General features: G+C 52.5%; 1 protein-coding gene across 5 annotated transcripts; it reads left to right on the top strand.

The window, feature by feature from the left end:
• The first annotated feature begins 987 nt into the window (after positions 1-987).
• Positions 988-22,305, top strand: setd1a (SET domain containing 1A). Of its 5 annotated transcripts, none has more exons than XM_031893758.1 (20): positions 988-1,193; positions 4,927-5,079; positions 5,814-5,912; positions 6,035-6,305; positions 7,500-7,606; positions 7,693-7,871; positions 8,025-8,835; positions 10,247-10,321; positions 10,508-11,326; positions 11,429-11,596; positions 11,785-11,869; positions 11,963-12,105; positions 12,770-12,815; positions 13,072-13,347; positions 13,501-14,769; positions 15,157-15,326; positions 16,130-16,240; positions 16,406-16,525; positions 19,966-20,103; positions 20,228-22,305. In XM_031893758.1, the coding sequence occupies exons 1-20, from the start codon at positions 1,155-1,157 to the stop codon at positions 20,399-20,401; spliced, it is 5,253 nt and encodes a 1,750-aa protein (XP_031749618.1). In that variant the 5' UTR covers positions 988-1,154; the 3' UTR covers positions 20,402-22,305. The 5 variants fall into 5 exon arrangements, with proteins under 5 accessions (XP_031749618.1, XP_012809769.1, XP_031749619.1 ...); XM_012954315.3 differs by having other exon boundaries at positions 989-1,317; XM_012954313.2 differs by lacking the exon at positions 988-1,193 and adding an exon at positions 1,324-1,474.
• Positions 22,306-26,444: the final 4,139 nt, after the last annotated feature.

Raw genomic sequence — 26,444 nt, 5'->3', positions numbered from 1 at the left:
CAAGTCCTGACTGTGACCCAGTCTCCCCTCTGTGGCTGCCCAATGTCACTATTCTACCCAAGTCCTGACTGTGACTCAGTCTCCCCTCTGTGGCTGCCCAATGTCACTATTCTACCCAAGTCCTGGCTGTGACCCAGTCTCCCCTCTGTGGCTGCCCAATGTCACTATTCTACCCAAGTCCTGACTGTGACTCAGTCTCCCCTCTGTGGCTGCCCAATGTCACTATTCTACCCAAGTTCTGACTGTGACCCAGTCTCCCCTCTGTGGCTGCCCGATGTCACTATTCTACCCAAGTCCTGACTGTGACCCAGTCTCCCCTCTGTGGCTGCCCAATGTCACTATTCTACCCAAGTCCTGGCTGTGACCCAGTCTCCCCTCTGTGGCTGCCCAATGTCACTATTCTACCCAAGTCCTGACTGTGACTCAGTCTCCCCTCTGTGGCTGCCCAATGTCACTATTCTACCCAAGTCCTGACTGTGACCCAATCTCCCCTCTGTGGCTGCCCAATGTCACTATTCTATCCAAGTCCTGACTGTGACCCAGTCTCCCCTCTGTGGCTGCCCAATGTCACTATTCTATCCAAATTCTGAATTGTGACCCAATCTCCCCTCTGTGGCTGCCCAATGTCACTATTCTACCCAAGTCCTGACTGTGACCCAGTCTCCCCTCTGTGGCTGCCCAATGTCTCTATTCTATCCAAACCCTGACTGTGACCGAGCCTTTACTCTGTGGCCGCCCAATGTCCCCAGTTCGCAGACCATATGACCAGTGGGCAGGGATTTGGCCAGACTGTGAGAGGCGCTGACTTAGAGCCAATGGCGATTTGGGCAGCGCGGGTTGAACACAAAACCCCACACCACGTGTTCTCTCTAGCCTATAGCAGCTCCAGGCTGGTAACCGTCCTCCCGTAACCATAGAGTCGGACTATAGATCTGCATCCTTTTCTTTCCTGCGCTCCTTTCTATAACATAATCCCGCCTTTCCTCCCTCCTTATACTACGTCACTCAGCTTTCCTTCAGCGGTCGGCAGATTCCACATTTCTTAATCAGTAAAAGGGAAAATAAAAACCCACCCCTGCTGCTTTTATGTTATTAGTGGGTTACAAAGTGAGAAGCCGTGCTCCGTCCGGGGAAAAAATGGCTTCGCTTATTTTATGGTGTTTGTGTTGAAAGTGCCGCGTCGGAAAGTGGTGGTGAGGAAACCAGTCTGCGCTTTCAGTGGCTGCAGATTCCACTCTGCGCGGTGCGGACATAGGATTTTACTCAGCGCGTTTGTGAAGAAAACGAGACCGCTTTACGGCGGGAGAGGCAGAAAAGGCAAGAGGAATTAAATAGTCGGTGGGGAAGCCTGTGTGAGGCAAAGGGGGCAGGGCCGGGGCGAAAGCGGCAGAGCGGAAGGCAAGGCAGCGCCACCGGGAGGCAGCGAGAGAGGGATCCGGGGGAGAGACAGCTAGGGACACAGCGCGTCAGTCAGGTGAGAAGCAGGGAAATCAGCAGCGGAAATAAACACCGAGACACAGTGTGGAAGGTAACGGCGAGCGGCGGCCATGGCGGGGGAGGCCGGGAGTGAGGGGCTGAGGGCAGGGGCACAGGGGCTGCCCCGGAATGGGAACCTGGCGATGCGAGGGGCACAGGGGCACCCAGGGAACGGATACACTGCGCGGCTGCTTAGTGGGTAGGGCACACAGGGTATCCGGCCCCCCAGCATCCCGGGACCCCTGGGGGTGGGAAGGAGTAAATGGACAAAGGGCCACATGATACATTGTCAGTTCTGAGGTACTTTCATTTCGTACATCAGCTGGGGCCAACCTGCAGCCCCCCGGCTTTTACTTCCCTACTGCAGCCCCCCGGCTTCTGCTTCCCTACTGCAGCCCCCCGGCTTCTGCTTCCCTACTGCAGCCCCCCGGCTTCTGCTTCCCTACTGCAGCCCCCCGGCTTCTGCTTCCCTACTGCAGCCCCCCGGCTGTTACTTCCCTACTGCAGCCCCCCGGCTGTTACTTCCCTACTGCAGCCCCCCGGCTTTTACTTCCCTACTGCAGCCCCCCGGCTTCTGCTTCCCTACTGCAGCCCCCCGGCTTCTGCTTCCCTACTGCAGCCCCCCGGCTGTTACTTCCCTACTGCAGCCCCCCGGCTGTTACTTCCCTACTGCAGCCCCCCGGCTTTTGCTTCCCTACTGCAGCCCCCCGGCTTCTGCTTCCCTACTGCAGCCCCCCGGCTTCTGCTTCCCTACTGCAGCCCCCGGCTGTTACTTCCCTACTGCAGCCCCCCGGCTTTTACTTCCCTACTGCAGCCCCCCGGCTTCTGCTTCCCTACTGCAGCCCCCCGGCTGTTACTTCCCTACTGCAGCCCCCCGGCTTCTGCTTCCCTACTGCAGCCCCCCGGCTGTTGCTTCCCTACTGCAGCCCCCCGGCTGTTACTTCCCTACTGCAGCCCCCCGGCTTCTGCTTCCCTACTGCAGCCCCCCGGCTTCTGCTTCCCTACTGCAGCCCCCCGGCTTCTGCTTCCCTACTGCAGCCCCCCGGCTTCTGCTTCCCTACTGCAGCCCCCGGCTTCTGCTTCCCTACTGCAGCCCCCCGGCTTCTGCTTCCCTACTGCAGCCCCCCGGCTTCTGCTTCCCTACTGCAGCCCCCCGGCTTCTGCTTCCCTACTGCAGCCCCCCGGCTTCTGCTTCCCTACTGCAGCCCCCCGGCTTCTGCTTCCCTACTGCAGCCCCCCGGCTTCTGCTTCCCTACTGCAGCCCCCCGGCTGTTACTTCCCTACTGCAGCCCCCCGGCTGTTACTTCCCTACTGCAGCCCCCCGGCTGTTACTTCCCTACTGCAGCCCCCCGGCTGTTGCTTCCCTACTGCAGCCCCCCGGCTGTTGCTTCCCTACTGCAGCCCCCCGGCTGTTGCTTCCCTACTGCAGCCCCCCGGCTGTTGCTTCCCTACTGCAGCCCCCCGGCTGTTGCTTCCCTACTGCAGCCCCCCGGCTGTTGCTTCCCTACTGCAGCCCCCCGGCTGTTGCTTCCCTACTGCAGCCCCCGGCTGTTGCTTCCCTACTGCAGCCCCCCGGCTTCTGCTTCCCTACTGCAGCCCCCCGGCTTCTGCTTCCCTACTGCAGCCCCCGGCTTCTGCTTCCCTACTGCAGCCCCCCGGCTGTTACTTCCCTACTGCAGCCCCCCGGCTGTTACTTCCCTACTGCAGCCCCCCGGCTGTTGCTTCCCTACTGCAGCCCCCCGGCTGTTGCTTCCCTACTGCAGCCCCCCGGCTGTTGCTTCCCTACTGCAGCCCCCCCGGCTTCTGCTTTCCCTACTGCAGCCCCCCGGCTTCTGCTTCCCTACTGCAGCCCCCCGGCTTCTGCTTCCCTACTGCAGCCCCCCGGCTTCTGCTTCCCTACTGCAGCCCCCCGGCTTCTGCTTCCCTACTGCAGCCCCCCGGCTTCTGCTTCCCTACTGCAGCCCCCCGGCTGTTGCTTCCCTACTGCAGCCCCCCGGCTTCTGCTTCCCTACTGCAGCCCCCGGCTTCTGCTTCCCTACTGCAGCCCCCCGGCTTCTGCTTCCCTACTGCAGCCCCCCGGCTTCTGCTTCCCTACTGCAGCCCCCCGGCTTCTGCTTCCCTACTGCAGCCCCCCGGCTTCTGCTTCCCTACTGCAGCCCCCCGGCTGTTACTTCCCTACTGCAGCCCCCCGGCTGTTACTTCCCTACTGCAGCCCCCCGGCTGTTACTTCCCTACTGCAGCCCCCCGGCTGTTGCTTCACTACTATTCCCAACAGCCAACGAATTGCTGCTCATCCAAAGCTGGCTGGTGCAGGGTGGACTTTCCTTAATGATCTAATGCCCCCAAGGGGGCCCCAGGCTTGTCAGGGGCCCACTGTTCCCTGGGATACTGTGCTGAAGGAAGGGGCTGAGTGTAACTAGAAGACAGAGAAGAGTGGGGGGGGGGGGGGGGGGCATTGGGGAGACAGGCAGGGCAAGAGACTGGCCAAAAGTATGCTTAGAGATTCCCAGTGTGAAATTTAAGAGAAGCCATTTTGGCCCAGTGCTACAGGCAGCGAGAGAACCACAGAGAGTGAGACAGAGGGGCAGCTGGGAGAGACCGACACAGCCACATATCAAAGCCTTTACAGGGGCAGCAGTGGGGTGTTTAGTTATAGTGTTTGGCTATAGAGTGACACGCAGGAGACAGACATTAAGGGTTGTTTACTAGGGAATCTTTCTGACAGACAGGATGACATAGAATATATTTGCTAGGAGATTGCATGGAGTAAATACATTTCAGAGGAGGGGATAAAATTGTAAATCAAGAGACTGATGGACAAGGTTGGCAGACAGGCAATGAGAGTGCAAGAAATGGAAGAGATTTAATATTGAAGCTTGCAGACCGCACAGACCAACACTGAAGAGACAGACACCATGGGAAAGGAGCGCTTGCAGTGCAAAGACGGAGGTGTGTGACAGACAGAGGAGCACGTGGTGGAGAGAGCGTTCTAAAGGCAAACAATGGGAGTGAGCAAACAGACGGGTGCAAGAAACCAAGATGGCTGCACGTGACACCAAACAGAAACCCACAATCTGACTGGAGAGCGGGAGATTGTACTGTAAATTGTAGCAGTTTGGTTCCGAATAACCGACAGCAGCCGCTGGATTGAAACTCGCTGGATGATATAAGGACTTACTTTTATAGGAGGAGCGAGTGGCGCCATGTTATAGTAATGTCTGGGCACCAACGACAGGCCCGCGGCCTAAAAACAAAATGAGACAGTGACTGTCCGATTTCTAACAAGGAGCGTGTAGCAGTTTAAGGCAGTCAGGATCATTTTAAAGGCCAAGTCAGCCACACAACGAGAAAACATTTAATGGGAAGTAGTGGAAAAGACTAAACCAGATAAGCGCAGGGTTGAAATGCAGCACGGTATGTTCCATAAACTGTTGTACTGTCCCCTTACAGGTCAGATGTCCCCAGATGGAGCCCGAGGGCGAAAGTCACAGAGGGGCGGGCTTCCAGTGGAGGAGCTACAAGTTGCTGTTGGATCCCGCATTGCACAGTCGCAGAACAACGCAGAAAGTCTATCGCTATGATGGAATCCACTTCAACATATCCGTAAGGCCTTTACAGCCTGTGTCGGGGGGGTGGGGAGCATTATTATGAGTGGCTTCCCGCAGTTTGCGGTCTGTGATTATTGTTTTATTATTTTCTTTATAAAGGGGTAGTTCACCTTTAAATTAACGTTTAGTATAATGTAGAGAGTGCTGTTCTGAGGCAACTTGCATTTGGTCTTCATTTTTTATTATTCTCATTTTATAAATTTATTTAGCTTTTTGGTCAGCAGCTGCCCAGTCTGAAATTTCAGCGGCTATCTAGTTGCTAGGGTCCAATTTAACCTAGCAACTACACAGTGGTTTGAAAGAGACACGGGGTTATGAATAGAAGAGGGCATAAATAGAAAGAAGTCATAAAAAGGAACCATAACAATAAAATCGTAGCCTCGCAGGGCAACAGTTTTTTGGCACTGGGGTCAATGACCCCCCATTTGAAAGCTGAAAAGAGTCAGAAGATGAAGGCAAATAATTCAAAAACTATAAAAAATAAAAATTGAATAGCTTCTAAGACTAGGCCATTCTACAACATACTAAAAGTTAACCTATCCCTTTCTGATTCATCTTACTGTGTGCTGTTTAAGCTACTTCTTGGTTGTTAAGGGCAGTGAGCCTGGCAACCAGACAGCAGTTTAAATTCCAAACTGTATCCATGGCTAAGGTTTGGTAGGTTACTTCTCAGCCAGGGGTATCGTTTAATGGCTCAGTCGCTGAGTGATGTTATTGCTTTGCCCTTAGGATGGAGCATTCCTCCCACTGGGGGACGTGCGGGACCCCCGACAGCATCGCATGTGGAGCAAACCACGAGAGATTTCCCTCCCTGTTCCTAAATTTAAGGTATGCGGGTAATATCTGCGCAGAGCGTGTATTTCTGTGGGATGTGCTTTGTATTTCTGGGCTCTGTACCTCCTCTCATTGGGAGCGAGATTTCACTCTGTAACCCCCCCCCCGTTTGTTAGTTTGATGAGTTCTACGTGGGACAGCTTCCCCAGAAAGAAATCACTTTTGCGCATCTCAATGACAACGTGCGGGAGCCTTTCCTGGCCGACATGTGCCGCAAGTTTGGGGATGTGGAGGAAGTGGAGATACTGCTGCACCCCAAAACTAGGAAACACCTGGGGCTGGCCAAGGTCCTCTTCTCCAGCTCCAAAGCGGCCAGGGACACAGTCACTCACCTCCACAATACGTCTGTGATGGGCAACATCATCCACGCCGAGCTGGACCTCAGAGGTGAGGGGGCAACGGACTCGGTCAGAGCTATGTGGCCAGTAGTATTGGGACAAGTTTTTAGCCAAATGTTTTTGGTCTTAATTAAGATGTCAGAGTATTTAAAAATGGCAATTTGCCATCTGGCAGTCTAACGGGATTTGACAGGCTGCGTGCATAATGTTTGGCAGAGCAGCAATAATGGGCTGGGGCTGAATCCAGCGGTTGGGCTAGGCCCAAACAGCTCACTCGGTGGATTAGGATTTTTATATATATATATATATATATATATATATATATATATATATATATATATATATATATAATATTATATTATATTGCTCCTTTTAAAGCTCTCTGTGCTATTAGATTGGGGTGCAGGTAACGGTGGCAAGTTAGGAGCATGAAGCTATAAAACATGGAATACTGGGAGCAACCATTAGTGTAGGAGAGAGGGAGGATATAGATGGGGGGGATCAGTACATGGAATACTGGGTGCAACCATTAGTGAAGGAGAGAGGGAGGATATAGATGGGGGGGGGGGATCAGTACATGGAATACTGGGAGCAACCATTAGTGAAGGAGAGAGGGAGGATATAAATGGGGGGGGGGCGGGGGTCAATACATGGAATACTGGGAGCAACCATTAGTGAAGGAGAGAGGGAGGATATAAATGGGGGGGCGGGAGTCAATACATGGAATACTGGGAGCAACCATTAGTGAAGGAGAGAGGGAGGATATAGATGGGGGGATCAGTACATGGAATACTGGGAGCAACCATTAGTGAAGGAGAGAGGGAGGATATAAATGGGGGGGCGGGGGTCAATATATGGAATACTGGGAGCAACCATTAGTGAAGGAGAGAGGGAGGATATAAATGGGGGGGCGGGGGTCAATATATGGAATACTGGGAGCAACCATTAGTGAAGGAGAGAGGGAGGATATAAATGGGGAGGTGGGGGTCAATACATGGAATACTGGGAGCAACCATTAGTGAAGGAGAGAGGGAGGATATAGATGGGGGGATCAGTACATGGAATACTGTGAGCAACCATTAGTGAAGGAGAGAGGGAGGATATAGATGGGGGGATCAGTACATGGAATACTGTGAGCAACCATTAGTGAAGGAGAGAGGGAGCATATAGATGGGGGGGGGGGATCAAGTCGTTGAAGGATTCTCATTGCAGGCATTTAGATTTTTTTGTTATTGTTTTTCAGGTCAGCAAAGACAGAAATATTACGATCTGATCGTGAATGGCTCGTACAACCCCCAGACAGTGCCAACGAGTGGGAGATGGGCACAGGAGAGGCTGCAGCCAGACATGGTGGGTGATTTTCACACGTTCCAGGTACAAGTTCTGGGTTGTGTCGGCGCCATCACTTTATTAAATGTGTTGTTGTCTGTCTCCAGGTGGACTCCAGGCGCAGGCTTTCCAGCGACTCCTCCTCCTACCTCCCAAATAACGGAACCCCTTCCTCTCAGGATCTCGGCTCTTCCTACAGCCAGTATACCCCCTCCTCCTCCCAAGGCACCCCCTACACTCCGCGAAGTGGCACCCCCTTCTCTCAGGACTCTGCCTATTCCAGCAGGTAGGGGGCCAGATGCAAAAACCATTGACCCCCAAATCCCACTTCTACTGGCCTCCAGCCCAGTGATGCCCATTAAGTCTCTATTAGAGTATCATTTTGATGAAGCAGAACTTGTCCAACCAACAGTCCTTAATGTTTCTCTTTGTTTTGCAGGCAGGGGACTCCCAGTCATTCCTCTTCTCAGGACACTTCGGGATATAAATCCAGGCGTCAGGAGAACAGTTCTGGGGACTCCTATTCCCGTCGTTCTGGGCACCACTATTCCCCAGCCCCGTCTTCCTCTACATCCTCCTCCTCCTCCCAGCACGAGAGCAGCCAGAAACGCTTTCACAGGCACCAAAACCGGTCCTCCCCGCAGTCATCTTATCGCTCTCGCCACCGCAAACCACCCCCACCCCCAGAAGAACCCCCTCTGATTCGCTTCCCTGGGACGCCACCTCTGCCACCGCCGCCACCTCCTCCCCCACCCCCTGATGACATTCACACGGATCGTGATTACCGAATAGCCCACCCTCCTCCTCTTCCTCCTTCCATCCCTGCACCTTCAACGACTATTCTGGTGCCTCCACCTCCTCCTACTGAGGGATGGGAGCCACCGCCTCCTCCTCTACCTCCTCTGCCACCGGTCTGTTCTCCTCCTCCTTCCCCAGCTCGTTCCTGCTCCCCACTCCTTGATGGTGTGTCGGAGAGTCTGCCATTCACACAACACAGCAGTAGCCTGGACTCTCGCATTGAGGCTCTGCTGAAGGAACAGCGCTCAAAGTTCTCCTTCCTGCCCTCAGACACTGAGGAGGAAGAGGAGGCAACAACAGAAGCACCTACTCAAGAGCCAGTAGTAGTGGAAGAGGTTCCTCCTGTTCATGGTCCGTACACCCCTCCCTTACCCGCAAGCTTTGAGGATGTATCGGCAGAGGCTATCCTGAGAATGGCAGAGATTGGCAGGACAGCAAATGGCCAGGACCGGGTGAGAATTTACATTTACACGGTTTTGTCTTCAAATCCCTTTAAAGCAGTGGTTTTGGCCTTGAGTTTGACTGTGATCCCCCAGGTTCATAACCAGGTATAAAACCATTGCTGAGGTAAAACTCTCTATGGCTCTTAGAGCAAACGTTTTAGTTCCTGGGCGGTGGGGCAGTTTCGCTGTCTGGGAACCACTGCTTTGAAGGGATGAAGGTTGGGGGGCAAGGGTGTGTGGGCAAGTTAGCGGTTAGCGGTTAGACGCACACAGGTGACTCCAGGTGGGCAGTTGGCTACTTATTGTAACTATAGAGTAGATAATAAATACAGTTAGTATTCCCAGAGATCTTTCTCATTTAGAGAGAGGCTTCATAGAGCTATGAATGTGCTATAAACTATTCATTGAATCAAAGGGAACATACCCACCTGTATAACTGCTGAAAGCTACCCCCACTGCAGTGCTTTCCAGACAGGGGGACGGCACATTAACAGAAGCTTCATTGACAACAACTGAGCAGAGAAGCACCAGGAGATGCTTCCTGTATTAGTAAAACTAACCCCAGTATGAAATAAAAGGCACTAAGTTTGCCCAGGAGCAGTTACCCATAGCAAACAATTAGATGTTTGCTTTTAAACAGGTGACCAGTAATTGCTACCTGCTGAGTGGTTGCTATGGGTTACTGCTCCTGGGCAAACTTAGTGCCTTTTATTATATACGGGGGTCAGGTAATGCTTCCTGGCTTCAGAACTGCACCTAATATAAGCATTATTTTTTTTTTTTTTGCTAGAATATTTATTGGGCTTTGACCAAACCATGTTGCAAGTCATATGACTTTTTTTTTTTTTTGGCCAAATATTATTACACAGTGTTTTAAAGGGGATATAAACCTGTTGCACGCTGTAAGCAAATTCAGTTTGAAGTCGTTTTCCAATGGACATTAATAATTATTTGTAAATGTAATTGCTACTGAAAGCAACGCCTCTGTCCCTTTTGCTTCTCTCTATTTCCCACAATGCCTTGCCTGTGCGGTGATTCTCCTCTTTTACAGGTCTGTTAATAACCGGACATGCAATGCATTATGGGAGCTGGAGTCTGACTACATCTATGTCTTATTTCAGTGGTCAGAACCAGCAGTGCAGAGATGGGCAAAGGGCAGGCAGATACGGCTTTCAGTAGCCTTGACAGTTGAGCATTTTACATTTAGGATTATTTTCCTTTATTATACAAAGTAGAAGTTGCCATTTTTGTGTGTGGAGGTTTCAGTTCTTGGCTGAATCCCCCCCCCCCCAAAAGTTGATTTGGTGCATTCCTGGTGTGGGGATTCCGTGTGCGTCTCTAACTGTCGTACCTATATAAATCATGGATCATTTGTGTTGCGCTCCGTGTACTTAGCCGGCCGACATAATTGTTTTCACAGGGAATGCTGATGCAGGAACCTCCCTTCCTAAGAGACCCCAGCAGTTGGTCACGTAACTCCCTCCCTCCGCAGCTGGTCAGTTCCGCCAATGAATGCACTTCTAATGCCGTTCTTCTCCATTTCGAGTGCAATGTGTTTGTGTCGGTGGGGTTTGATGGGAGAAGGGGAGGCAGCTAATGTGATTGGAAGGAGATTGTGCCCCTCTGTGGGGCCGGAAGCTTTGCTTTAGCCGATCTCTTAATGTGATTCTTTTGCCCACAGCTGTCGTCTGGAGAAGATATGGAGATTTCCGATGAAGAGATTAACATGGAGATGCCGGGGGCAGCAGTTCCGCCTTTCCCGCTTCTGCCACATTTGCCCGGAGCTGCCGGAACTTTTCAGTCCCAGCCCATTCCGTCCCCTTTGCTCCCCCTGCCGCCCCATCACCCTCAGCCCCCTTCTCCATTCCCTCTGCTGCCCAACACTGCTGCCAGGGGAAGGCTGGGAGACCTCGCTGCTGGCTCATCCACACCTCCTGCACTTGATCCCTCTTCCTCCTCTTCTGCTTCGTCTGCCCCCCATATATATGACTTTGTAAACTCCATGGAGTTAGTTAACCGCCTGGGTAACCAATGGGGTGGCACCTCTATGTCCTTTCAGATGCAGACGCAGATGCTGAGCCGTCTGCAACAGAATAGGCAGGGCAAAAATATGCCCTTCGAGGACCCTTACCCTCCACCGCTCCTCCCTCACCCCATTCCCCCACGGCTTCACCAGCCACACCCTCCGCCACCACTTATGCCGGAGCAAGTGTTCAACCCAACCTTTCCACCTTTCCCTGCCCAACAGCCCCAGCCACTATTGCCTCCGCGGGAGTTCACTGCCAGAACAGCACGGGGGCCCAGCCAAGAGCCGAGGGGTCCAGGCTGGGCCCCAGGGGGAGGAGTGGACCCACATGCTTCAACTATTGAAAGTGTATTATCGGCGCTGATCCAGGAGATGAAGAACACAATGCAGAGAGACCTGAATAGAAAGATGGTGGAAAATGTGGCTTTCCGAGCATTTGATGAATGGTGGGAGCGTAAGGAAGAAAAGGCCAAGGTGAGGGACTGGGAGAGAATGGTTTCATTTAATGCTTGAGAGCGAATGGCGATGTGTATTCTGTGAGAGAAGGGGCGCTGAGTGATATTCCTTGTTTCTTAGCCTTTTCAAAACGTGGCCAAGCCACCTCCCCGAGAAGAGGACAAGGAAAAGGCGAGGCCCAAGGAGCCGGGCCTACTCTCATTGGTGGACTGGGCCAAGAGCGGGGGCGCAGAAGGCTTTGGTTTTGGAAGTGGGCTCAGAGAAGCTCTCAGGCTGCCATCATTTAAGGTAAGAAAGCGGCAGGGTCAGACCAGACCTGGGTTTGTGTGTGTTGTGGACGTGGCAGGGGAGGCATTATTGATCTGTCATGAACCCACCTACCCTCATTGGACTCTACTGAATCAGTAGCTTGGGTCATTCTGGTGGGGACAATGTATAAATGTGCACCAGTCTCACCATGTTGTTTCTTATTACAGGTCAAAAGGAAACAGCCATCAGAAGATGAGGACAGTGAGCAAAAGAGGCCCCGTCCCTCCACTCCAGCGGAGGAGGAACAGGATGGTGAGTAAGCAGACCCAATGCACCCCCCATTTATTGTGTGAGAGGGAGAAACTTGGAATGGCCTCTATATGTTTTTATGTTGTGTCCCTGCAGAAAGAGAAAAGGAGACAGAGTCTGACTCCAGGCAAGGGGGCAAACTCCCACAGCAGGAAGGCAAGCGAGTGCACAAGCGCCGGCGTCCCTTCCACCTGGACAGTGAAGGAGAGGAGGCGTCGGAGGAGTCTGCGTCAGATAAGGTAACACCCCAGGCACAGGGCAGGGGGGCTAAGCTCTGGAACTTAACTATATATTCAGCTTCAAGGGCACCATAAGCCTGTGTGGCTCAGAGACTCGTCATGTTGGTCAGCATCTTGGGCATCTCATTGGCCTGTGTATAGGGCTGTCAGGGTGGCCTGTCCCACTGATATCTGGCTAAAAGTCAGCCAGAGTAGAAAATCCCAGCATATTTCCTCGGCCCCCAATAAAGATACTGGCCTCTGGGGTGAAACTTTCCTATCGTGCTGATTTATCACAGAACGTCGGTAGCCAATCTCCGGGGGGAGGACGTTTTTTGTAAGTTTAGGGCCAAATCCAAATGAGGACATGACCTGCCACAGGTATAGTCAACAGTGGTGAGGGGGGTTGTTTAAGCCCCTACCCTGCCCAGTCTGTGTGGCAGTAGGTTTGTGTATAAAGCGTCTCTCGATTTGAAAAGATACTCTGTATCTGGTTCCACGTAGATAACAAAAATGGCATTAAATTCATGAAAATGTAGAGTATTGTTAGTCACTATTCACGTCGGCCACCGGGGGGCAGTGTAGCGCAGAATAATATTCCTTATGATGTCCCGCAGAGGGCAAGCAGTGGTGCCGCTCATTGGGCCTTTTATAACTAATATGTTCTTGTTTGGCTTCTGTGTAGGACGACGAAGAGGATGAACTCAGTGAGAAGGGAGAGGATTCCGAAGGTGAGACTGGAAAGGGGGGCAGGAAGGGGAAAGGAAACCAGTTGGGTGGGGGTTGATGGGAAAGATGCTCTGGGAGAAGCAGTGGGTTGTACCTGCCATGTTTGTGTAGCCCACAGCCTGCTTAAACCCTTGTAATCAGGTGGTATAGCCACCTTGTTAGTCTTCAGGAAAGCAATTACATAGTAGTTGCCTTAATTATATATATATATATAAATATACATAGTCATTATAATTAACTCTCTCTTTGCTTCATCAGAAGAGGTTTCTCCTCTCACCAAACTTTCCTCCAAGATCATCTCCGATGACGACAGCGACAGCTCCAGTGAATCCGACAGCAGCAGTTCATCTTCCTCTTCCTCATCTTCGTCCTCATCGGCTTCCTCCTCGGCGTCCACCCCAGCCTCTTCTGATGATGAGGAGGAACAAGAAGAGACCCCAGATTTGCTGTCTGTTTCTGAACCTCCCAGGCCCCCTAGCCCTGCCTCTCCTCTTCCAGAACTGGAAGCTGCAGCTGATAAGAAAGAGCCGTTGGGTAAGTGGCTTTTGGCCGTCTCCGTGCTGTAGGTGTTGGGTGCTCGTATGTAAGTTGTATATTAGGCAGAGGCTGCAGGCCTTTATAGCCTTCACACTCGTCACATCTGAGCGGCATCTCTGACCACCTCTCTGTGCTCTTTTGATGTTACAGATATACCCCCAGCTACAGAGGTTAAAGAGGAACAGTCCACAGAAATTCCAGAGCCGCCACTTCCTCCTCCCCCTGAGCCTCCGTCCAAACCCCACGCACCTCCATCGCCTCCACTTCAGCTCCTCCCTCCCCCCAAGAAAAGACGTAAAACAGTGTCATTCCAGCTCCTTCCAGAAGAAGAGGCCGAGGCAGCAGATAGCAAACCCCCCAATCACCACGTTCCAGAAAATGCTGCTCCTGAACGTCCGATTAGCCCCCTGCTGGAGCCCATGCACCTGTTGCCTACTCCCACCGACAAGGCTCCTCTTCCTTCTCCTGAGGCTCCTACTGCACCAACTGCAGAGCTTCACAGCAGCCCTAAACCTGAGCCGGAGGAGCCTCCACTTCCAGCCAAGGAAGCCTCTCCTCGGAAACAGCCCCCAGAGAGGCTCACAGTACTGAACCTTCCTTGGGACCACGCGTCGTTGGTAAAACCCTACCCACCTCGAGTACGCAGCGAAGACAACATGGAGGAAGAAGCAGAAGAAGACTTTGAAAAGCATCTTGAAGAGGAAGAGGTCAAACCACCGCCTCCGATTGAAGCACCAACGCAGCCGGAACCAAAGTCTCCTCTTATATCAGAACCCAGCGAGGTAGAACGGACAGAATTCATAGAAGATCTATTGTTTGCCCCTGTGCGGCAGATACTCTTGGAGCATAGCTATGCGTCTATACCCGCTGCACTGAAACAGCCTCCCAGGAAGCAGCGCCTTTCCGTGGAGTTGGAGAAACCCAATGAACTTGTCCACGTAGATCTTGGCCAAGCGGTGCTGGAGGCCCCGGAGGAAGTTGTATGTATAGGGGGCGGTCTGGCGGTAGATGGGGAGACAGGGCTGCTCGACGTGGGGGATCTGGATATCTCATCCCCCAGGAAAATGGAAGAGGCTCTGGCAAAGCTGGTTCACGACGAGCCAAAGATCAAAAGCAAACGGACGCTGGCTAAAGAGGCGGAGCCAGGGGAGGTAACCTCTGAGGAGGAGGACGAGGAAGAAATGTGGGTAACCACTCGGCAGTTGAGGTCCCACAGGAACCGGAAGGCGGCCCAGCGCCAGTTACCCCCTCTGTACGAGATTCGCAGCGAGTTTGAGCAGATGACTATACTGTACGATATCTGGAATACGGGACTGGACTTTGAAGACATGGTCTTCCTCCGCGACACGTACGAGAGGCTCCTGCAGGAGGACCACAGCACGGACTGGCTAAATGACACCCACTGGGTGCATCACCCAAATATCCTTATCATTCTTAGCCGCAGCCTGTTGAGGTTTGTAGCGGGGCCTGTGGGATCAATAATATGGCTGAAAAATAGCACTGGGTCGTTAAAGGGGAACTAAAGCTAAAGCTGGGAATGCTCCACTTTGTTTCGTGCTTTTATACCAGCCCTGTAATAACAGGAGGAGCATTTTCTTCAGATCTAGTAACCCATGGCAACCAATGAGATGCTTGCTGTCAAACGGTTAACTGGGTTACTAGAGCCGAAGCAGACTATACATACCACCAGTGGGCTTTAGAGAATACGTGCTCTGTACGTAGGGGAAGATGATGTATGATCGGTGTGACTGGCACACCCCCTCTCTGTCTGTCTTTGCCCCTGTGTCTTCCTTAACGCAACTCCACTCACCAACATTGCTGACCCCAAGCGGCGGAAGAACCGGCAGGACGGGCTGCGGGAGCACCAGACAGGCTGTGCCAGGAGTGAGGGCTATTACGCCATTAGCAAGAAGGACAAGGACAAGTACCTGAAAGTACTTCTCGTGGCAGCTGAGGAACAGGAGGCAGATACCCAAGTAGGTCACATTCCCCTGTTGCAGTGCAGTCAGCAGCACCGCTGTGGCCTCCCATTGGCCTGTTGCAGTGCAGTCAGCAGTCATAGTCTCTACATAGGAGTAGTTTTAAAGGGGATGTAAACCCAATCATAACGCTGCCCCACTGCGCCCCTAGTTTTGCTATAGATGTTGCCAAAAAACATAATTATAGATGCAGGAAAATTCACCAATGAGAATCCTACCAACCAAAAATCTAATTATAAGTGCAAGAGAAGTGACCAATGAGAATGCTGATTCCCAGCACTGTGTCAGGCCCCTTGCTGGTACCTTACATATAGAGATAATGATGTCATTTTCCCGTCATTATATGGCACAGGAATCAGACATGGGGATAAAGGGACAGACTTGTTCAGTGCTGGGAAACTGTGCTTAATGCTCCCAACTCCAATTGCAGGAACAGAGAACAGGGAGCCAGATTTATACAGATCAGCTGGGATTCTCATTGGAGGATTCTTTTGCATTTCAATGCTGCCAATGCGGGCCCTAGAGAGCTGGGAAAGTTTTATTGTGCAATATTGCTTTAAGAATACAACCCTGATGTTGCTGGACTACAGCTCCCAGCATGCCTCACCCTTCATTATATGTTACATTATTCTGGGATTTGTAGTCCAGCAACAGCTGAGTAATGTTTGGTTGAGCCGTGCTGTTCAGCAGGGTTTACATCCCCTTTAATGCATTCCCTCATCTGGCCACTAGGGGTCAGTGTCTCGTTAGTCTTTAGCAAACCAAAATGGATGTATGGGTTATTATTATGTTCTTTGCAGGGCACTAACCGGGTGCTGTCAGAGCGGCGTTCGGAGCAAAGGCGACTGCTCAGCGCTATGGGCTCCACTGCTTTGCTGGACAGTGATCTACTTAAACTCAACCAGCTGAAGGTGAGTGCAGCTTGGGATGTCTCTTTTGTGACAGTAGAGGGAGCCGCCGTGCAGAGAAAGGGAGGCCTGTTTTACATGGAGAGACTCCGCTGTGTGTTGGAGGGGACTCTGGCGTAGGTTCTGGGCCTGAAACCAACTCATAATCCCTTTTCTTTCTCCCAACAGTTCCGCAAGAAGAAGCTGAGGTTCGGCCGCAGTCACATTCACGAGTGGGGTCTCTTTGCCATGGAACCCATCGCTGCAGATGAAATGGTGATAGAATACGTGGGGCAGAACATTCGGCAGGTAAGTGCCCCTCGGCTCTATTCATTTAATGGGGGGGTGTACCCTCCGGAACAATTAGAGGACAAGGAAAGGTGATATAGAATCTTGTGTCGTACTGACGGTCACATTGCCTTGTCTCTCAAGCACTTCCTGCCCCCCCCCGCAGAATTCTTTCTATTCAGTGCTGTGTTCCAACCTTTCCATCCCCCGGCCCTGGGAATGGAACAAGCACCCCAGTCAGGGTCAAACTTCCTATAATATAGGTGTGCAACATGAGCGCCCCCTGCTGTTCTCTCTATGCAGGCCTGACAGCTTCACAAGCTCAAGTTACTGATGCAAGAAGCCATTACGGATGCTTCTCTGCTCAGTCCTATTGCCTGCCTCAGTAACCTTAGGGGTGATTCACCTTTAAGATAAATTTTTGTATGTTATAGAATGTACTATTCCTAGCAACTTTTTAATCGGTGGCTGCCCCCGGGGCTACACAGCGGGGTATTTATATAAACTATAGTAGGGTTTCTGTAGCAAACACCCCAGCTGTACCAGTGCAGGAATGGCTGCCCCCGGGGCTACACAGCGGGGTATTTATATAAACTATAGTAGGGTTTCTGTAGCAAACACCCCAGCTGTACCAGTGCAGGAATGGCTGCCCCCGGGGCTACACAGCGGGGTATTTATATAAACTATAGTAGGGTTTCTGTAGCAAACACCCCAGCTGTACCAGTGCAGGAATGGCTGCCCCCGGGGCTACACAGCGGGGTATTTATATAAACTATAGTAGGGTTTCTGTAGCAAACACCCCAGCTGTACCAGTGCAGGAATGGCTGCCCCCGGGGCTATACAGCGGGGTATTTATATAAACTATAGTAGGGTTTCTGTAGCAAACACCCCAGCTGTACCAGTGCAGGAATGGCTGCCCCCGGGGCTACACAGCGGGGTATTTATATAAACTATAGTAGGGTTTCTGTAGCAAACACCCCAGCTGTACCGGTGCAGGAATGGCTGCCCCCGGGGCTACACAGCGGGGTATTTATATAAACTATAGTAGGGTTTCTGTAGCAAACACCCCAGCTGTACCAGTGCAGGAACGGCTGCCCCCGGGGCTATACAGCGGGGTATTTATATAAACTATAGTAGGGTTTCTGTAGCAAACACCCCAGCTGTACCAGTGCAGGAATGGCTGCCCCCGGGGCTACACAGCAGGGTATTTATATAAACTATAGTAGGGTTTCTGTAGCAAACACCCCAGCTGTACCAGTGCAGGAATGGCTGCCCCCGGGGCTACACAGCGGGGTATTTATATAAACTATAGTAGGGTTTCTGTAGCAAACACCCCAGCTGTACCGGTGCAGGAACGGCTGCCCCCGGGGCTACACAGCGGGGTATTTATATAAACTATAGTAGGGTTTCTGTAGCAAACACCCCAGCTGTACCAGTGCAGGAATGGCTGCCCCCGGGGCTACACAGCAGGGTATTTATATAAACTATAGTAGGGTTTCTGTAGCAAACACCCCAGCTGTATCGGTGCAGGAACGGCTGCCCCCGGGGCTACACAGCGGGGTATTTATATAAACTATAGTAGGGTTACTGTAGCAAACACCCCAGCTGTACCAGTGCAGGAATGGCTGCCCCCGGGGCTACACAGCAGGGTATTTATATAAACTATAGTAGGGTTTCTGTAGCAAACACCCCAGCTGTACCAGTGCAGGAATGGCTGCCCCCGGGGCTACACAGCGGGGTATTTATATAAACTATAGTAGGGTTTCTGTAGCAAACACCCCAGCTGTACCGGTGCAGGAACGGCTGCCCCCGGGGCTACACAGCGGGGTATTTATATAAACTATAGTAGGGTTTCTGTAGCAAACACCCCAGCTGTACCAGTGCAGGAATGGCTGCCCCCGGGGCTACACAGCAGGGTATTTATATAAACTATAGTAGGGTTTCTGTAGCAAACACCCCAGCTGTACCAGTGCAGGAACGGCTGCCCCCGGGGCTACACAGCGGGGTATTTATATAAACTATAGTAGGGTTTCTGTAGCAAACACCCCAGCTGTACCGGTGCAGGAACGGCTGCCCCCGGGGCTACACAGCAGGGTATTTATATAAACTATAGTAGGGTTTCTGTAGCAAACACCCCAGCTGTACCAGTGCAGGAATGGCTGCCCCCGGGGCTACACAGCGGGGTATTTATATAAACTATAGTAGGGTTTCTGTAGCAAACACCCCAGCTGTATCGGTGCAGGAACGGCTGCCCCCGGGGCTACACAGCGGGGTATTTATATAAACTATAGTAGGGTTACTGTAGTTTTTGGTGTTACTGTTCCTTTAAACTGTCAGGGCCTGTTTGGAAGCCCAATCCGGTGTAGCCCACGCCTGCACGCTCTGCCTTTAATCATATTCCAAGCTTGGTTAAAGCTAAGGTCACAGCTGCACATGTAGCTCACAGATCCACCCTTTGCTCCGAGCAGCACAATGCCGTGTGTAAGTGCAAATAGCAGTGATGTCAGGGCTGCACTCAGCAAAACAATAACTGCCCTGTGGGAGATAAGGCCCCGGCCTTGACATTCTCCCCGTTGCTTATCTGCCCGTGCAGCCCTCCATCGCTTGGGAACACAGGGAGGACAAGGACGCGACTCTGCCTTTATTGGCTCTGCGCCTTTAAACCTGCGTGCCTCAATCTCACTGCCGCCTATGAACCGGCGCCCCTTATGGGCTATATCAGCTGAGATCAGGGAGCAATGTGCGCGTTCCCAGCAGGAATTATGGGAGATGTTATTTATATATTGAGCCCCAAAGCAGCCATATTGGTAGTGTGGTAGGTGTGTGTGGGTTTGTTTTCCGCTGGGTAGGGCTGGTCTGTGATTGGTCCCCAGAGAGGGAGGGGGCCTGTACCCCCCACAGGCAGAGAGAGGGAGGGGGCCTGTACCCCCCACAGGCAGAGAGAGGGAGGGGGCCTGTACCCCCCACAGGCAGAGAGAGGGAGGGGGCCTGTACCCCCCACAGGCAGAGAGAGGGAGGGGGCCTGTACCCCCCACAGGCAGAGAGAGGGAGGGGGCCTGTACCCCCCACAGGCAGAGAGGGGGAGGGGGCCTGTACCCCCCCACAGGCAGAGAGAGGGAGGGGGCCTGTACCCCCCCCCCACAGGCAGAGAGGGGGAGGGGGCCTGTACCCCCCCACAGGCAGAGAGAGGGAGGGGGCCTGTACCCCCCCACAGGCAGAGAGAGGGAGGGGGCCTGTACCCCCCCACAGGCAGAGAGAGGGAGGGGGCCTGTACCCCCCCACAGGCAGAGAGAGGGAGGGGGGCCTGTACCCCCCCACAGGCAGAGAGAGGGAGGGGGGCCTGTACCCCCCCACAGGCAGAGAGAGGGAGGGGGGCCTGTACCCCCCCCCCCACAGGCAGAGAGAGGGAGGGGGGCCTGTACCCCCCACAGACCATCTCACACCTGTTCCTTCCTTGCCAGATGGTGGCGGACATGAGGGAGAAGAGATACTCCCAGCAGGGGATCGGCAGCAGCTATCTCTTCCGTATGGATCAGGACACCATCATCGACGCCACCAAATGTGGGAACCTGGCCCGATTCATCAACCACTGCTGCTCGGTGAGTAAAAGCCCTGGGTGGGGGGTTAATGATCATGTGCTGCCCCCCCAACTGAAAACGATAAGGATCAAGGAATCAATGGCTGCTGCAGCAGGGGGTAACTTTACGGCCTTTCTCTCCGCAGCCCAACTGTTACGCCAAAGTCATCACCATCGAGTCCCAAAAGAAAATCGTTATCTACTCCAAGCAGCCAATCGGCATCAACGAGGAGATCACGTACGACTACAAGTTCCCCCTGGAGGACAACAAGATCCCCTGTTTGTGTGGGACAGAGAACTGCCGGGGGACGTTGAATTAACCCTTCCCTTCCCCCCCATCCTTTCTGAATGTGCCTGACTCCGGGGGCCACGGCGCGCCCCTGTGGCACTGTGTGTGGAAGCCAAAATGGCCGCGAAGAGCCACCGCTCAGCCGAGGCCCAACCCAGCCTGAAATTGTAACGTTTTCAGAGGAGAATGGGGCATTGCCAGTACCCACGGGGGGGGCATTGCCGGTACCCACAGGGGGGCGCTAGCAGCTAGGGGACTTGTTTCTTTCATCCGTTTTTAATCTTTCATTTCGTTTTCTCTGGCCGATTCATGGCACTTTAAAGAAGCTCCCTGGTTGGTTCTGACCCACAGTTAGAACCCCCCCCCCCTTTTTTTTTTTTTTTTTTTAAATTCTGGCCCCGCCCCCTGTCCCACCAACAGTTTTATTTGGGCTACTTTTATATCTTTTAGCTTCTCCTTTTATCCCTCCCCGGGGGGTGTGTTTATTTATACAAGAGAGGTGTGGCCTTCCTGCAGTGCCGCGCTTGGCAACTCCTACTGTGGCCCCGCTGGTGTAGACTAAGGATTTGGCGCACACACATCTACTGTCCTCCTCATTACCCTTGTGTCTGGGACAGCCAGATTCCGAGCTGTGGGTGTGGCTCCCGAGCTGTGGGTGTGGCTCCCGAGCTGTGGGTGTGGCTCCTGAGCTGTGGGTGTGGCCATATAGGGCAGCAGCCGCGCCCGGGCCCCTTCCCTCCGGCCTGTATATACCACTATCCGGCCATATGTACACACACACACTTACACATATATATGTATATATAAAGCCGCTCATGGATTCCAGGATACACAGGGTTACCCCAAACTCACTCCAGAAATAGGGGGGAAGGTGTACAGCTTTGGGGGGGACCCTTCTTTATGGCACATAGACACTGCAGTAACACTGACAGCCGCGGCCATTCATAGTGGGGCCGAGTACCTTCTATCTGTTGCTCAACCACATCCTCCTATTGTCTTGGGATGTTTGTACCTTCCCACAATGCAACAGGGGCAGTACAGAGATACTCGGCGGCGCTGTGGGCGGCGGCACATTCTCAGACGCGTATCCCCCTAGTCCGGTCTTTTAACCTGTATTTATTTTATTCTCTCGTTTGGGATGGTTTTTTTTTTTGTTTTCATTTAAAAGTGTAGCCCAGTTTCAACTGCACTTAAACCCCGCCCTGAATCTCCTGTCCAATGGGAAGTAGAGGTTAAGCCTTAAGGAATCAAGGGGAAGTATACTCGGCGTTGATATAGACTTTGTTTAGTAGAGGCCTGTGCCCTGCAGCCATTGGCTCTTCAGCTGCTGCAGGACTACATTTCCCATCATGCTCTAGAGCCAGCGGTTGCTTGGTACAGTCAGACATTCCTTCTGTGTGTATTTGCATTTATGCGCAGAAGGCGGGGCTGACCTATTGCCCTTTAGACCTGGGCGCCACTTGCATGCCCCCTGCCCTCCTATGCGCTCTATTAGCCACGGGGCCACCACAGCTGCCCACAGTCAGTGCTCATATATCTATTAGGCTCAAACATGGCTGCCATGGTCGGAATGTTCCCTGCACACTGAGCTATGGGGGGGCTAAGTCTATAAGTGGGGTGTAAAGGGGTGTGGCTAGTGGGCGGGCAATCTGTATGACGGGGTGTCTATGTCGCTAACGTTCCCCCAGGGGTAAAACTGCGCCGGGCAATGAGCCCGTAACCCATTAAGGCCCATGTCCCTTGTGCCGCCATCTCCTTCTCTTTGCTTTGAGGCCTCTGAACAATATTTAAGTTATTTCTGGGTGGGCAGTTGGGCGCCCGGCAGTTACGGGATTGGGTGGGGGGGGGTGCAGGTCAGGCCTGGACATTAAAGTTGTACATTCTGTATATTAACTGCTTTGTTTCTTGTAGAAACATGAGTTTATTACGTATATACCAACGTGTGCCTGTCTCTTTATTGCGCCGCTCTCGCCGAGAGAGACCTTGGGGTTGTCTGATAATCTTTATCAGCCGATTGGCTCGGAGCTCAAGGCCGGGCAAAGGCCGCCGGGGCTTCATGGCCACACGCTGCCGTTATCTGCCCTCGGTATCTGCCCATCAAACTGCTGAGCGTGCGTTTAAAGGGGATATAAACCCTGCAGCTGTCGCTGGACTACAAATCCCAGAATAATGTAACATAGTGAAGGGTGAGGCATGCTGGGAGCTGTAGTCCAGCAACCTCAGGGTTGGATTCTTAAAGCAATATTGCACAATAAAACTTTCCTCAAATCACTGGACTGGGTATCTATTTGGGTCCCATGCTTTAGTGCAGGGCCAGCCGGCCAATCTGAAGCTGCCATAGACTTGCCCTTTATTTTGGGCCGGTGCCTGGGTGTAAGTCCTGCTGAGCCAATCAGGGGCCCATAGTAAAGCTTTAGCCGGTATCGGGCAGCGGCCGGAGAATGTGCTGGATACGAGTGCCCGGGATGTGAGGTTACTGCAGGACTCGGGACATGAAAACATTTCCAGGAATGGGAGGGGGCTGCGTTTATGTTAAAGTCACGGATGAACTTCCCTCCCCTTCATATTTCACTTCATTTACTGCACCGCAGGCTAAAAATACCCGAGGGCTCGGAGCCCAGGTTTGTACAGAGTTTCTAGTGCTTCTTGTGAGGTGGATAATCAGATTCCCAGCGTACACATCCAAAAACGCCCCCAGCAAAGGGTAGAGGGAGGGGGTTGTTTATGCAGAGCTCAGCTACACAAATGATGGGGGGGGGGGATAGCAGCTCCACATCTGTGGACTCCATTCATTAATGGGTGGTCCCCGCTCCAACAATTTGTAGGAGACCCCTCACCTACTCTGGGGCAAATATACAGGCGGTGGCCCCTGAGGGCAGGTTCTGAGATGGAGTCAGGCTGCCCCCCCCCCCCCCCCCCCCCCCCCTATTTGCCACAAGTGGAGCCCTGGGAATAGAGCTGACAGGGTTTCTGTCCTATTCAGAGCAGAAAGAAAACACTGAGGCTTCATACAGAACGGCCCGTGGGGTAACATTCTTCCTCATTCCCAGAATGCCATTGGCTTTGTCTCTGTATAAACAGTCTCCCCCGTGTAACTGCCAGCCTCTCTATGTGTCTATGTGCCAACCCAGCATTCCATTCGTTATCTGGCTCCCTCCACACCTGGTACAGGAGAAGCTTCATCACTGGGGGGGCCAATTAATTAGCTCTGCCCCCATCATGGTTTAATTGCCACCCCTTCGCCTAGTCCTCTTCCAATTAACCCCCAGCCTGGAGGTGGGTCCCCCAGTAGTAGAGTCACCTGATTACCTGCCTGACATATTATGGGATATTCATCTCGAGGACCTGATATCCCATGGCAAGGGCTTCTGGGAAGTTCAACGCAAAATCCATTCGCCTCATTCCCAGGGCAGTCTCTGTCACTGCAAAAAAAAAAAAGGGGTGGGGTCTTGAAGACAAAGGGGAGTGGCCATGGAAATCAGGGGAATGGAAAGCTAGATAGAAATGCAGGTAAAGCTGCCAGTAGTACAGGGGAATTCCCTAAGGAGTCAGAGGGCAGCTAGAGAGAGAAAAGGGGCAAATAATAATACATCCACCTCCCAATAGTTCCATTAGTGACAGAAAGTGAAGGTATAGTGTGCCCTTTAGTGCCAGTGGCACGTCTCTATGCACATAAAGGTACTTTCTGTGGTTCCTTAAGGGTTCTATTCATGGCCAATGGAAAGGCCTGAGAATGAGAAGTTGGCCTGGTTCCCTGGCTGCCCATGGGAACATCGGTGCAACATTTGGCCACGCCCCCCCCACTTCCTGGTTTCTTTGTGAGAAGAAGTCACTTTGCACGTTATTTACTCCGGTTGGAAGACCTTGCCCGGTGCCAGGAAAGTGTTTACTCACTGTCATTTCCTAGTACTTGGCTTTGTACCCTGTATACTGGCCAAACCTGCTAGGCTTCTGTCCTTCAGCCTTTGCCTCCCTGCCGCCCCGTAACCAACCCACCTCCAGGTCCTTCAGGCTCAAATAGGCCTCCAAGGTCCCTTGCCTAGGTTGGCAGGGGGTGGGGGGGGCAGAGCTAGAGGTAAGCAGCAGAGGGCACACACCTTGGGGGAGTGATTGGCAGGATTGGAGCAGGGGGTGGGGCTTCTGAGGGTTTCTGAGAAGGGTTGTCCTGTTGGCCGGCTCAATGTCTCAGAGCTTCCCAGAAAAGCAGAAATGGTTTCACCTTGTATTTTCTCTCGTGAGAACGGGGATAAAGGGGAAGTTGACACGTGAGGAAGCTGCACGCACAGCATGATGGGACTGATATTCACTCAACCTCAAGATGTTCTCACACCAACCTCAGCAGCTGAAGGCTCTCGCTGGAGCACCTTCGTGCAACAGCCTTTGTCTAACCCTGGGTAGGCTGCCACCTAAGGTCCACTCTGCAGGAACCTCAGGGTCTTCAACTTCCTGACTTGTGTAAATAAGTAGGGACTGTCTCCTTACTATAGGTCCCTGGGACATCCCAAGCTGTGGGCTGGGCCTGTGAGAGGTATGGGAGGGAGGAGGTGCCCCTGTTCTAGTTGGTGGGAGACCCCGTGGGAGAGGAACATTCTCTTGGGCCAGAGATATCAGGGTATAAAGGGTTGGGGTGTAGCCATGTTTGAATCCACTCATAGAAAAGGTATGGGAGGGAGAAGGTGCCCCTGTTCTAGTTGGTGGGAGACCCCGTTGGAGAGGAACATTCTCTTGGGCCAGAGATATCAAGGTATAAAGGGTTGGGGTGTAGCCATGATTGATATCCACTCATAGAAAAGGTATGGGAGGGAGAAGGTGCCCCTGTTCTAGTTGGTGGGAGACCCCGTTGGAGAGGAACATTCTCTTGGGCCAGAGATATCAGGGTATAAAGGGTTGGGGTGTAGCCATGTTTGAAATCCACTCATAGAAAAGGTATGGGAGGTAGGAGATGCCCCTGTTCTAGTTGGTGGGAGACCCCATGGGAGAGGAACATTCTCTTGGGCCAGAGATATCAGGGTATAAAGGGTTGGGGTGTAGCCATGTTTGAAATCCACTCATAGAAAAGGTATGGGAGGGAGGAGGTGCCCCTGTTCTAGTTGGAGGGAGACCCTGTGGGAGAGGAACATTCTCTTGGGCCAGAGATATCAGGGTATGAAAGGTTGGGGTGTAGCCATGTTTGAATCCACTCATAGAAAAGGGAGGATGGGGAAAGCCTAAGTCTTCTAGAACAAGGAGAAGAGCCTGGGGAAAGATACCTCAGCAGGGGTTCCTGTGAAAGAACTCTAGATCCATGTTCTAGATCACTGAGTGTGCCATTCGTGGGCCAGTTAGAGTGTATGATTCAATCATTGGCCCCCAAGGCCGACAATCGGATAAGCCCAATTGGGTCAAATGGACCCAGGTTCAAAGGCAGAGCCGGCCCCTCACCCCACCCCCACTCAAGCATGGGTGAACGATCAAGCATGATGGGGACAAATCCCCAGACTAGGGTTAGGCACCCTTGCACCCTAGGCACGTGCCCCTTCTGCCTTCCCCTAGGGGCCCCGTGCAGGGACTGAACTGTAAAGACTCACACTTGGAGGGCCTTGTGTGCAACCGGGGGCCATTATTGGGGCAGTAGGAGGAGTTTCACCAATGGTTCTGGTGCCTTGACCCAAAGGCTGCATGTATTTATATTGCAACATTACTTTCCTATGGGGCAACATGACATTTGTCACTATGAAGGAAATAAAAGAAGGATACAACCCCAACCCCCAAGCCCCTCCCCCCAATCTTTATGCCTCATATTGTGGCCAGACTCATTTCCTTAAATGTTGGGGGGGGGGAACCACTAACTAATATTTCTCTGCTTTAGAAGCAGCTCAGAAAGGCTCATTGAGACGTTGGCCCTCAGGAGCGTTGGCTTCGTTCCCACGTATTTATCAGATCTGTAACGGAAAAAGCAATTTCTCACTCGATTGTTCTGCCCAATTGGAACGAAAAACACCTAAATTCCATTCATGTAGCGGAACACAAGGGATCGTTGTATGTGGGAATCCTGCTCTGTAGGCCTTCGGCACAACAATGCCTCTTTGTTACCA

This window comes from Xenopus tropicalis, chromosome 9, assembly GCF_000004195.4.
Source record: "Xenopus tropicalis strain Nigerian chromosome 9, UCB_Xtro_10.0, whole genome shotgun sequence".
NCBI lineage: Eukaryota > Metazoa > Chordata > Amphibia > Anura > Pipidae > Xenopus > Xenopus tropicalis.
This window is presented reverse-complemented; position numbering and strand designations above follow the sequence as displayed.

Excerpts from the sequence above, each read along its gene's own strand:
- setd1a (XM_031893758.1), top strand. The coding sequence starts at position 1,155 with ATGGTGTTTGTGTTGAAAGTGCCGCGTCGGAAAGTGGTG. Across the intron at positions 10,322-10,507 it reads ACTCCCTCCCTCCGCAGCTG|CTGTCGTCTGGAGAAGATAT; the intron begins GTCAGTTCCGCC and ends TTTTGCCCACAG. Across the intron at positions 15,327-16,129 it reads AACAGGAGGCAGATACCCAA|GGCACTAACCGGGTGCTGTC; the intron begins GTAGGTCACATT and ends TGTTCTTTGCAG.